Below are 13,999 nucleotides of genomic sequence, written 5' to 3' on the forward strand. Positions count from 1 at the left end.
CCGAATCGCCGGCCGTCGGACGTTGCGATCAGCTGATTGCTACACGCGATGTGTATATGTCTGAGTGTGTGCGTAAAAGGAAGGAACAGAGTGAGTGAAAGAAAGAGAGAGAGAGAAATAACCGCTTCCGCGACGGCGACGCTCCTTCGATTGTCATCGACATTGTCGTCAACGACTTCAGACTGATCGATATATTGATTTTCCGGCTCAGCTGAGAGACATGCGTGTAGCAATCAGCTGATTGCAGCATCCAACGTTATTTTAAGGAACACTTATTCCTGACGTAATTATAAGACATTTTCTTCTTTACCAAAATTTTATTTAAAGCATAATTTTATGTTATAAGATAAAATAGTTAGCGACTCATGCGGCGATAATCACTCGTCGAATGGTCAGCCGCGCCCGCGCTCGCGGTGTGCCGCGCCGTTCCTATCTGCCTTTTGTACTCGACGCGTGATTTACTAACTATTTTTGCTTATAACTCAAAAACTAAGCTTCAAATCAAATTTTGGTAAAGGAAAAATTGTCTTAAAATTGTGTCAGGAATACGTCATTTTACGGCCGGAAGGTTGTTCTAGGACACCTTGTATAACAAATTACATAAGAGAGTAATTATATACCCAATCAAGAGTTTATTTGAAAAAGTAAATGTATACATATATAGTTCTATGTATTTATAAATTTTTATATTCTTTTAAAAAAATTTAAGACAAAAATATAAAATAACTATATTATAAACTTCTAATATTATACATTACATCTAATATTACATAAAATACGATCTTATCTTATAATTTCTGACAACACATTTCCTTAACCTAATATCTAATATACTTGTCCAGCATGGGCACGTAATGGCGAATAAAACACATGATTCAAATGACCAATCAAAATTGTGTTCGCCATTAGCGCATCTTTGATTATAGGTCTTTACATCTTACTGCTTAAATTTTTTTATGTACCACAGCCTTTATAGCTTTCCGCTATGTACTTCTCTCTCTTTCTTTCCTACGTTATTCCTTGTTCTTATTTCTTATTGCCTGGCATTGTGCAAAGGGCTTTACGACAGCTATTGTAGAACCGACCTTAGGCCTTGTCTGCAATAGAGTCGTCAGTCGTAAGGCCGACGTCCCATAGCGTGGAAATTTGTAGCGGAACAGAACGCGCGGAACCAGCGCGACCAATCACGGAACAGCATGAAAAGAATGGAATGGTTGTGATTGGTCGCGCTGGTTCCGCGCGTTCCGTTCTGCTACAGATTTCCGCTCTATGGGACGTCAGCCTAAAGGCCAGTCTACAATGGCAGTAAGCGATACAGAGTAAGGAGTAAGAAGTAACAACTGACGAATTAAAAGCCGGGAGTAATGAAATGGGCAAATCCCATTTCATACTCCTTACTTTTTACTTCTTACTCTCAATTCGCTCAATTTGCATGCGACCTTACGTTCTACGGCTATTGTAGACGAGGCTTTAAGGCCGGTCTATAATGGCAGTAAGCGGTACAGAGTAAGAAGTAAGAAGTAAGGAGTATGAAATGGGATTTGCCCATTTCGTTACTCCCGAATTTTCGAAAATGCTTGACTGTCATTGGTCAATTTGCTTGCGACCTTACGTTTTACGGCCATTGTAGATGACCTATAAGTGTAAGTCATAAGGCGTAAGAAATTAACCAATGATATTCGATATTCTTCTCTAAGGTCAACTGTGATTGGTTAATTTCTTGCGGTTTACGACTTACAATACCTATTGTAAACGTCTCTTTAGGCCGGGTCTACAATAGCTGTAGTAAGCATTAAGTCGTAAGAAATGAACCAATCATATTCATTATTTTTCTCTAAAGTCAATTGTAATTGGTTAATTTCTTACGGTTTAAGGCTTACTACATCTATTGTAGACTCGGCCTTAGTGTCAAGAGATGTCACATGAACAAAAATGATGAATTGGTATTTTTATTTTTTGGTCACGTGATGTTGAAAATGAGCATCGATATGAAAAGGTACCTTAAAGGTGCTGTTAGAATCACATAGCTGACCAAAGAGATCGTTTCAGTATGTTTTACAATTAGGGTTCGGTAAGGGAGTAGTAGTAGGGTAAGTAAATAGATATGTATGTCGGTACTCACATACATATCGGTACTTACATACATACGTATATAATATATACATATATATATTTCTATCCAAGATCCAAATCGCAATACGTCTCGCGCATATAAGTGGCTATACTGACTCAAGATATGACAAAGAATAGACATAGATCATAAGCGTTAATTAATTTCCCCTTAACTTTCCTGCAAAATTATTGATATATATATATATATTTCCATTTTGTAATATTCTAACCCAGATCACGCGCGTGAACAGCCAGCCATTCGTTTTATCACATTGTTATCTGTCATTTGGGTTCACGCGCACGGCATGGAAGCGTAATTCCACTGTTTTGTGAAGCATAAAACGGCAACAAAACACCTACGCGCACACCAAGGCGCACACATTGAAGCACATTATTGTTGACGCATTGTTAGTGAACTTCGGAATTTCGCACTTTGATCCTTTCTACATTCAACCTCTCCGTGGCCCGCACACGATTTTTTCTTCACACGTTTTTCTTCACCGGGAACGCTAAATTAGGTGAGCTATAATCAACATTGTCATGAATATTTATGACTATATATTTAAGTAAATTGGGATAAAATAAAGCATAGAAAAACAAATATTTGTTTATTATAATTCATTATATATTTAATTTTTTATCACTTATGATGGCCCCAAATATTAGACATCTCCAAATTTCTGCAATCTTTCATGCTATTAGTTTTTTTAACTATCAATTTTATTCCTGATAGTATTATATAGATTTTTGTCAGTTTCAGATATTGTTATGATTATGATATCTAGATTGGAGGAGACTTGTAAATGATGTAATGTTATTGTAATAATGGTTGCTGATATTTTCAGGAATTAATACTTAAGTTTTTACTTAATTTGACACACCTGTTACATAATATTTTTTCTATGTTTCTGGTACATGTATATAATTGTAGTAATTCAATTTCTAAATTTTTCAAAAGCTTGCAACACAAGTTTAATTCTTGATTCTTCCAATTTATTCAACTTTAAGAAAAAAGAAGCAAATTTTAAAAAATCTTATATAATTAATAGCACTTAAAATTAAATAAATAAATTTATTATTATTATTTATTTATTATTACTATTATTATTTTTAATGAATTTAAAACTAAATTGAAAGCACTGATGAGTAATATCACTTACAGGAAATCGGACTAAATAAAAGTTAGGTATAATAAAGCAAAAACTCTTTTTATTTAGTGTTACTTTATTAATAAATCAGTTTTGTAATTTACATTTTCGTCTTTGACTATTCAGTAATTAAATAAATAAAAGTATATATATTTAATTTAAAATTTGATTAAAATTTTAAAATTGATTAAAAATTATTTATTTATTTATAACCAAATTATTGACATGAATGATAACTTAATGTTTCTTTTACTCTTGAGTGTATTAAAAAGTAGAAAATGCATTCTGCTTGTCTGTATCTAAGAAATAAGCAAATGTTTTTATTACTTATAAAACTTGTGTCTCTACATTTTATATCTTCTCAAGAAAATTTAATTTTGTTGTGTACTATATTTTTATGATTATGTTATATAATATATATAAACTTTAATTTATTTCCTCTATCAAATGAATTTAAATGATGAACCAATTAATACTAGAACAATTTATTCGCTAATTTGTATAACAGCATCCAGGCATCAGAAAATTGTACATAACGACACTACAATAATTTTTTTCATCCTCAGGCAAGTTCTTATTTACTTGTGTAAATAGTTGTGTAAATAGTTGCTCATATAGTTATCTGTTATCATAAGATATCGTTTTGAAATTATTTAAAACTTTCACCATAATAGTTTTGAGTGTAATGATAATTGCTACAATTAAATTTTTACAAAAATTGAAAAAATTAAGATTTTTTGTAAGTATGTGTGCGTGAATGTAATTTTATCTTATTAATTAAAAGATTGGTTGATGTGCTTTTGTTGCAGGTAGAAAAAAGTGAACATTTATGTTTTCTATAAAGTGTACAGTTTAATATTATTTGCTTATCACCATGGGAGTGCTCTCCTCCATGAAGCAATCATCAGTGGTACACCTTATGTTTGCTATTACATTTTTTACATCTGGCTTGATAATAAATTTCTTCCAATGCATTTTATATTTTGGACTAAGACCCTTTTCCAAGTATCTGTACCGCAAGATTAATTATTATCTCTGTTATTCCTTCTATTGTCGTAAGTTTATTTTATCTCTTGAATTATTTTAATCTTTCATTTTTATTTCCAAGATATTAACATTTTGATTTTTATTTTTACTAGAATTAGTATTTATGGCAGAATGGTGGGCAGGATCGGATCTGATATTGTATATAGATAAAAAGGATTTTGACAAATATTTCGGCAATGAGCATGGTTACCTTTTAATGAATCATACTTACGAGGCCGATTGGTTGATAGGTTGGTTACTGTGCGACCGCGTGAGATTGTTAGGCGTAAGTATATAAACAATATTTATATATATTTATTAAAAAAAAATATCTCTTAATTTTTATTCTTCAGAATTGCAAAGCATATGCTAAAAAATCGATACAATATATTCCAACGCTAGGATGGGCATGGAAATTTGCTGAGAGCATTTTCCTGGACAGAAGTTGGGACAGAGACAGGGAGAAGATTAAGAATCAAATAAAAGAGTTGATCGATTATCCTGACACGATATGGGTATGTCTCTCTGTTTCTTTTATCTAAGTGCAAATGTATTCGATGAGTCCTTTAAATATTTGTTTAAAAAATAAACAATATAAATTATAAATAATTTATTGCTACATCCAAAAATAAATAAACAAGTAAAAGTAACTACGGATTGATTATAGCTTCTGCTCTATCCCGAGGGTACGCGCTTCACATCAAAAAAATTGGAAGCCAGCCAAAAATTCGCTATTGAAAGAGGTCTACCAGTATTAAAATATCACTTAACACCACGCACAAAAGGCTTTACTGCCAGCATTCCGCACATGAGAGGCAAAGCAGCGGCCATTTATGATATTCAAATAGCTTTCAAACCATCTGATTCAATAAAACCAACCATGAAGAACCTTCTTTTAGGAAAACCAATAGAGGGACATATGTATGCCAAAAGAATCCCCATTGAAGAAGTCCCAGAGGAAGAAGAGGCTGCTGCCGAATGGCTGCACAAACTTTATCAGCAAAAGGTAATATGCTACATGTACATTTTTTATTATACTGAGTACAAAAATTTATATTATTTCAATAAAGGTATATAATCCTGCATGAAATTGATAAAATTTTTTTAAATATATATACAGAGTATTCGTAAAAAACTTTTCGTGTACAAATAGAGCAGATTAAACTGAGCAGAAAAAGTGTATATTATTATATATATATATTATTATATATATATATATATATATATATATATTTTTTTTTTTATTGATAAAGTATATCAACATAGATATATATTCAATAAATATAAACAATCCCGCGTGAGACTGATGCAACAAATTTTTAAAAAAATATATATACATATATAATATATACAGTGTTTCATTTTAATTGCCCCAGGCAAATATCTCGCAAAATATGGAAAATATGGAAAAATATTTCAGACAAAAGCTGTATGGCTTCGAGGGGAACATAAGAGGATACCACTGATTTGACCTTGAATAATTGTTTGAAGATCACATAATGGTCATCTTTTATTTCTTAAATGAAATCTATTTTTTATTACATATTCTTGTAGCTTATCTCGAGAGCTTTCCGAAACACTATAATAAAGTTACGTTTCATTAAGTACTTTCCGATTTATAAGGTTTCAAAGTTGCAATATTTTGACATAAAATGCAAGATATCTCGTAAAATATTCATTTTTTGATTATCTTACCCTAATACTTTTATGCACAGAATAATGAGACAAATCAATTGGCGTAATTAAAACACATAGTTATCTTTAAGAAAAAATCTGAATTTGCAACTAGCAGTTACACATTTTTACTTTAACATAATTATGTGTTTTAATTACGCCAATTGATTTGTCTCATTATTCTGTGCATAAAAATATTAGGGTAAGATAATCGAAAAATGAATATTTTAGGAGATATTTTGTATTTTATGTCAAAATATTACAACTGTGAAGCCTTATAACTCAAAAAGTATTTAATGAAAAAACATTTTATTATAGTGTTTTGGAAAGCTCTCGAGGTAAGCTATAAGAAAATGCAATGAAAAATGGAGAGTTCCATTTAAGAAATTAAAGGTGACCTTTATGTGATCTTCAAATAATTATTCAAGGTCAAATCAGTGGTACCGTTTTATGTCTCCCTCGAAATCATACAACTTTTGTTTGAAATATTTTTTCGTATTTTCCATATTTTTCGAGATATTTGCCTGAGGCAATTAAAATGAAACACTGTATATATACAATATATACAATGTGTTCAGATGATATAGACCTGATAGGAGATATCAAAGAAATTCTAATTAATAATAATTAGATTTATCGCATAATGATATAAAACTTTTTTTGTTCAGTTTAATCTGCTCTATCTGGACACAAACAGTTTTTTACGAATTACTAGATAGCCTGTATATATTTTTAAAAAAATTTGTTGCATCAGTCTCACATTGGATTGTTTATATTTATTGAATATATATCTATGTTGATATACTTTATCAATAAAAATATATATACATCTCTATTGATATATATATATATATATATATATATATATATATATATGTTGATGTTTCTTGAATAGATGAATAGAGTTTAATGGAATAGAGAAAGTTTTGAATAATTATGTTTGACAAAAAGATACCTGCTTATTATCATTGCCAATGACCCATTTAAATTGAGTATATCAGTTTGAAGTTATTTTTATATACAGGAAAAACACATTACAAATAAAGAGATTTCATTAAATTCTCATGATATTGAGTGCACAAAGATCGATTTTTATTAAATGAGTTTACATTAATTTATTTAATATTTAATATAATACAATAATGTTAGATAAACTCTATTTGATAGGATCGTATGACGGAGAGTTTTTACAAGACTGGCGATTTTTTTGCCACGAGCGGTGTGCCTAGGACAGATTCGTTTAAACTGAAAAGAAGATATTATTCCCTCATTAACACTATATGCTGGGTGATAGTTGTCCTTGTACCAATGCTGTATTACCTTCTAAGGCTTCTCCTATCCGGGTCGATTCTGTACTTTTCCATTGGAATTGCAATTATCTTTTTATGTAAGTAATATCCTCATACTGACTTTTGTATTATTATCTTTTTATTATCTTATTATTATTATATTATATCAAATTTTTTATTCAGCAAATTGCCAAGAAGGGGCTTGGTTTACAATGAGGGAATCTACACACGCACTTCCATCCATACCTTAACATCTTTGTCTAACTTAATCCACCTTCCTGTTATAAAAAGTAGTTTATAACATGAACAAATAAGTTTATCCTAGGGAGGCTACATTATATTAATTCTGCACTAACTTAATCCAAACAAATTATATCAATTAATCCATTAGCTAATCAAATTATATCAATCAATCAATTAATTAATTAATTAATCCATTAAATCAAATCAACCTAACTTACAACCAAAATTAAACTTAAAATTAAAATTAATATCATTATTATTATTATTACATTACAATGAAATTAATAAATACAACAATAAATAACTAACTAACTTTACATTACTTTACTCAAAGCCGCTAGTATCACACCTATTTAATTCCATTCAATATAATTCACTTCAACTCCTCTATACATCTGTCTTTTCACAACCATTTTCGCTCAATTTAATATTATTCTCGCTACATTCTCTTTCCTTCCTCTCCCTCTCCCTCTCTTTCTAAAATCTATTTAATATTCTTTTTGATACATCTAATTCATCATTCAAAATGTTCTTTATTCTTCGTTGCTACAGCCTAACTCCTCACACCATCCTTTTAACTCTACACATTTCTTCACAACATGTTCCAAGTTATCTTTTCCTATTCTACACCATCTACATACTTTACTTTTATCCTCTTTCCAATATTTATTAAATTCTTCCATATTCCCACACCTAAATCTTACTAGACCTTATATTATCTGCATATTCTTCCCTATCAATAATTTCACTTCTCAAATAATTAGGCCCTTCTATATTTCTGTCCAACTCTTTATATCTACTATTGTATCTTGCCTCCCTAATTTTAGCACCTTCTATTTGCCTATGTATATCCCTTTCTCTTTCTTTTATTAATTTCTCTATTTTAATCTTATTATTCTTCATACCTTCTATGGCTTCTAATCCCCAACCTAAGTTATTAAAGAAATATTCTTTTTCTCTACTATATAACTTTTTTAATCATACCTTCTTTCTCTTTCCAACATTTCTTCACTAATTTTTCCTCCTCTTTTGTCCTAATTCTTTCCTTATATCTCCATGCTCTAGTTCCCCATCTTATAGCGAGTTTCTCTAAACCTAATTCTCTATATATAATATATCTCGGCGTACAAAAATCAATCCTAAAAACCCATTTAATATAGTCCATCATCACCTTTTCTAATTCTTTTTTCTCTTTCCATCCCCATATTTCTACCCTATACGTTATCACACCTTTGTACCAAATATCTATGTAACATCCATCTTTTAAAATAATTTTTACATATTCTTTCCCCTAAACTCCAAACCTTTCCTGCAGCTAATTTCCCTTTCCTACTCAATTCTTTGACATGTTCTGTGTAATTCCCTTTCCTATTAAACGTAAATTCTAAATATTTAAAACTTTTTACCTTTTCAATCTTACCTGTATCTCAATTTCATTTTTCTTTATTAATTTTCCCGGAACTATTAAATATTAATACCTTTGACTTTTCTGTCCATAATTTCATTTTTCTTTCCTTCAGAAATCTTTTCAAAGTACCCATCATATCCACTAAATGCCTCTCTGTTTTTCACCAACAGAACAATGTCATCTGCATATGCTAACGACCATTATTAACTCTCATTATTAACTGCTATACCTACCCATTAGACTCTCATTATTAACTGCTATACCTCCTATTCCTCTACTTCCTAGCGCATAATCTATTTAGATCCGCGATATACAAGTTGAACAGAGTCGGATTCAGAACACATCCCTATCTAAGCCCTTTCTTTATCAAGAAACTTCTTGAAACCCTCTCCTTCGTTCTTACAGAAGCTCTTGTCTCTTCATATATATTCTTTATTCTCCTGATTAGATTTCTGTTAACTTCTTTCTGCTCCAATATATCCCATAGCGTCTTCCTATCGACATTATCAAAAGCTGCTTTCAAATCCACAAAAACTTTTCTTCATCTTTATTTTTTTCTTTTTCCCTTTACACGATATGGTTCAAAATATATATATTGTCCATTGTGGATCTGCCTTTCCTAAACCAACTTGACTCTCCGGTAATAAACCTTTTTCTTCCACTTCCTTTTCTAACCTTTTCTTAAAAATTTCTGCATAAATTTTGTATGCTGTGCAGAGAAAAGATATACCTCTGTAATTTTCTACTTTCTCCATCTCTCCTCTTTTATACACAGGGACAATTATACTTTCCCTCCATTCGCCTAATATTTCTTCTTGTTTTCACGCTTTTCTCAGTAATTCCCTAAACCTTTTTTAATTGTCTCTCCTCCGTTTAAAAATGAATTGAAAAATAGAAATATTGATACTTTCTTTTTGATTGTAGCAAAATGAACATACATTCTTCAACAATGATTCTTCGTAGAAATTTTGATTTACTTTATTATTATTATTATATTTACTCATGTATTATTGTCTTTTGTTACATTTATTGTTTATGATATTAATCTGAAAGAAGTAATCATATTAAAAAAATTGAATTTAACTTATAAATTTTTTCCATGTAACAAATATCAATTAAATTTAAATTTTTAATAATAACTGCAATTATTTGATTTATTTGCTTAGGAAACTTTACAGTTTGTCTTGTTTCTTTATTTTTTATGTGCCATGTTTTTAAATATTTTGATAATTTGTTAACGAAAACAAATTGAATTACAGTTTATCTGCTAATGTACAAAACGCTCGGAATGTCAGAAATAAGTAAGGGTTCGTCATATGGCGCGGCAGATGCAAAAAAGGATAAATAATTTTGGAGCAATTGCTAATAAAGGACAACTCCTGAAAAGAAGTGTCAAAGCAGGAATCAGGAAGATTTCCAGGTTGTTTAAAGGGAAGAGAAAGAAATTATAAAAGAAGTCAGATATGTATACATTTGATTTATACTTCCATGTGATTTATTCAGCGGCAAACTTTTTGTATGGATTTAATATGTAACACATATACACACAGATTTACATATACATTAAGTACATACACACATGTATGTGTACGCACAACCAATGTATACAGGCGTGCATACTATACAGGTGTGCATATCATATGCTTATATATGATAATAACGCACAACTCTCGTGTGCAAATAGAACGAGTTAATAAATCGAGTAGAAAAGTTTTGAAAAACACTCCTTTATCGATTTTCGCAATTATTAACGAAATTAATTTTTAAAAATCGGCCAATCCACGCGAGTTAGTATCACCCTGTATATATACAAGATATTCTATTGGATTCTCTTTTATTTTTTAAACTAATTATAAGGGAGATCAACCATAACATGTATAGCACATTTTTTAATTTGTTACTACACGCACATTTTTTTACCTTAAAGCATCCCTAGTAATAAAAAACCTTATTGCAGCAATATTGGCTAACAATATATACTCAATATATACTAAATTTTTTTACATTGGAACATATTTTTACATATAAACTCTCATATTGGCTCAATATTGTAAAATGCTCCCCCTTTTTAAACAAATTTTAAAATTGAAGAAATACACATCTTTAATCAAAATTTTTTTACTAATCATAATATTAATATGTAATAATACATATTAATATAATATAAATACAACTGAATTTTATAGTTAAATATTATAGTTAATATTAATTAGACTGTTATTTTATATTTTAAATAGACAATAAACAGACTTTTTCATTCATTCGCACATTTAGCTGTCCGATTTTTCAAAAATCGGTTTAATATATCTGAATTCTCTGTATAGTGAGAATTTAAACTGATAGTAATATTTGTTATCATTTTATTTGTTACATTTTGCAGGCTTTATATTTTCTCAAAATTTGAATACAGATATAGATAGTAGATGTAATTACATTTTGTTAATAATTAATATTAGCTTTGTATTGGAAAATATTCGCCAAAACATTGTTAATATTTAACCAATTTATTGCCATATTGTGGTGTGTTCTTGGAAATTGTGCTCATAAATATTCATTTACTTATCGATGACTTTCACTCCAATTCACATCTTCTGTTTGTAAAAATCTGATAACTTTGTGCATCTCAAACTTAAAACGGTTTTCAATTTTTTACACTGACCGTTCACTTAACAGACTAACCAGTAAATGAAAGACAATAACACTTGCACGGCTACTATTTCTTTCCTCGAAATAACAATACATGTCCTTAAGTTCGAGAGATCCAGAAGTTGCGCTCATATATCATGTATCATTTACGCATTTATCTTTTTTTGTTTTTGCATATTAAATTAACCATCTCGAACAAAACGCCAGTGTGAATATAATAGATATTTATAAAACTATCTATATTGGGAAATGAATAAATATGCATATTTTTTGTTATAATAATTAGCTTGTTTGAAGGGAATACAACGATGATTCGATGTAATAATTTAATTTTCAAGGCGATAAAACTTATATAATATGTAAAATAATTACATTGAAATCATATATCATTATGTTCACTTCAAATAGTACCTTCTACAACTTTTATTATATCAAAATTTACACATTATTGTAAACAAATTATGCATACCTCTTCGTTCTTTAAGGCTCCCGAGTAGTCATCGCGGCCATATTGAAATCGTCACTTCATAAGCGAGAAATAGCAAGAAATGATACCCTGATTTATGTTGCGACTGATATGTAAATAAAAACATATTTCAACGAAATAATATTACCAATCTCTTCAGTACACCTGTAAAAATGTACGGCTGGTAATCCTTTCTCCTGACAATTGATAAATAACTAAATTGAGTCCGAAATGAACCCTTGAAATGTGGAAAAACACGCGATTTAACAGCTGTCGAAAGGAGAGGAAAATATTACTTTACACAGTTTATTCTTTACACAGCTTAGCAGCCGTACATTTTCACAAGTTTCATAAATACGTTGCACATCACAACACTAGCAAAAAGCAAATAATTACGACGTAGGTCGCAACATAAATTGGGCTGTCATTTCTCGCTTCTGACATATTTCCCAAAAGAGAGAAAGAGACAGAACTATATGTCGCCACCGTCGACATCGAAGTTTCACGGCGAGTGCTCGGGAGCCTTAATACAGATAGTTTTTGTAAATAACTATATTTTACAATAGAGTTCAGTTTGAGTCATTGCCAAAATCTTAATTTTATATATATATATATATATATATATATATATATATATATATATATATATATGTTATGATCCATCTCCTTTAAAAGTTCAAAAGATAAGAAGAAGTGAGGATATTTTTTATGTGTGTATGTGCATGCGCGCGCGCACGCACATGAGCAAGCAACTTTTTGGTTTTTAATTCCAAGCCATATATTATTTTAGGAATGACAGAGTACTCTTATTTGTTATGACGTACCTATGACAGTATTAAATCACTTACATAAATCATTCTAAATAATAAAAAATAAAATTTTGCCTTTTTCTACGATGAAATAAGTTTAAATTGAGATTTTTTTATGAAAGTTATTTTTGTTTTACCGTTTAATAGTACTTTAACGAGAAAAAGGTCTCAAAAATCCATTAAAATCTTGACTTTTATAAAGATAAAATAAGATTTTATTAGACTTTTTTATGAATGATTATTTATTATTTTGTGTATATAAATTACATATATTCAAGAAATTAAGGCTTATTCAAATAAAAATATGTAGTTGCTCGAGATATAGGGATTTAGTCACAAGTCAATGTTACAAAGTGAAGGAAAAAATTATGAAAGGAAGTAATGTTGTGTGTATATGTGTTCGCGCGTGCGTGCGAACGTATGCGCTCGGTATTGTTATATAATGTTATATAATTGTTTTATACCTTTTTCTGCATTAGCATTTTTTCAAATATAGCGGTGATTATTGTTAAATAAAAAGTTCAGTCTTCTGATGCGCCATCAGCAATAATTGAGTTTTGAACGCACACTATATTTTCTTCCAATTTTGAATTGTATGATATGTATTTATCAGATATTATATATCTTATATTTTGTATGACTCAAAAAATGTTGTTTGTTAATCGATTTGAATTATTTGATACGTATATCAATTTATTATTAATTGATTTAATATTAACTTTAATAATACTGTTCTTTCTGCGAGTCTTTATGCTTATGCTTATGCAATGATAACGACATTATAAGTGATGTGTTTTCATTATATAAAATGAAATATCTACAAAATAATATATTTAAGTATTCTTGTTTTTCTTTTAAACATGAAGTAGAAAAATTGTTTAGTACAAAGTTGCCTCTTTCGAAGAGGTAAATATAGTAATAAAGAAAAATATTTTTATGGTTATTTTTTTCGAGATTTTAAATCACGGTAATGTCTGAGGACAATCATAGAAGAATTGATGGTCCAGAACATCAAAAACATTAGTCGAACAGAGGCCCAGCCTGCGAGGCACAATGGAAGCACATCAAGTCATAAAATTTGTCATATGATTGTCATTGACATTTTTTTAAATAAAATTATATTTTTTTCTATATTCTAACTTTTTCTACATATGTCTCTGCAGAGCATAAATTTCAAC

The 13,999-nt window shown here is 29.7% G+C and overlaps 1 protein-coding gene across 3 annotated transcripts; it reads left to right on the forward strand.

Moving 5' to 3' along the window:
* The first annotated feature begins 1,945 nt into the window (after positions 1–1,945).
* Positions 1,946–13,954, forward strand: LOC140675669 (1-acyl-sn-glycerol-3-phosphate acyltransferase gamma-like). Of its 3 annotated transcripts, XM_072910279.1 has the most exons (9): positions 1,946–2,090; positions 2,347–2,630; positions 3,769–3,830; positions 4,074–4,315; positions 4,400–4,572; positions 4,640–4,801; positions 4,954–5,292; positions 7,128–7,347; positions 10,160–13,954. In XM_072910279.1, the coding sequence occupies exons 4-9, from the start codon at positions 4,135–4,137 to the stop codon at positions 10,246–10,248; spliced, it is 1,164 nt and encodes a 387-aa protein (XP_072766380.1). In that variant the 5' UTR covers positions 1,946–2,090; positions 2,347–2,630; positions 3,769–3,830; positions 4,074–4,134; the 3' UTR covers positions 10,249–13,954. The 3 variants fall into 3 exon arrangements, with proteins under 3 accessions (XP_072766380.1, XP_072766379.1, XP_072766381.1); XM_072910278.1 differs by lacking the exon at positions 3,769–3,830 and having other exon boundaries at positions 4,070–4,315; XM_072910280.1 differs by lacking the exons at positions 3,769–3,830; positions 10,160–13,954 and adding an exon at positions 7,433–7,629 and having other exon boundaries at positions 4,070–4,315.
* The last annotated feature ends 45 nt before the right edge of the window (positions 13,955–13,999 follow it).

This window comes from Anoplolepis gracilipes, unplaced genomic scaffold, assembly GCF_047496725.1.
Source record: "Anoplolepis gracilipes unplaced genomic scaffold, ASM4749672v1 Contig20, whole genome shotgun sequence".
Lineage (NCBI taxonomy): Eukaryota > Metazoa > Arthropoda > Insecta > Hymenoptera > Formicidae > Anoplolepis > Anoplolepis gracilipes.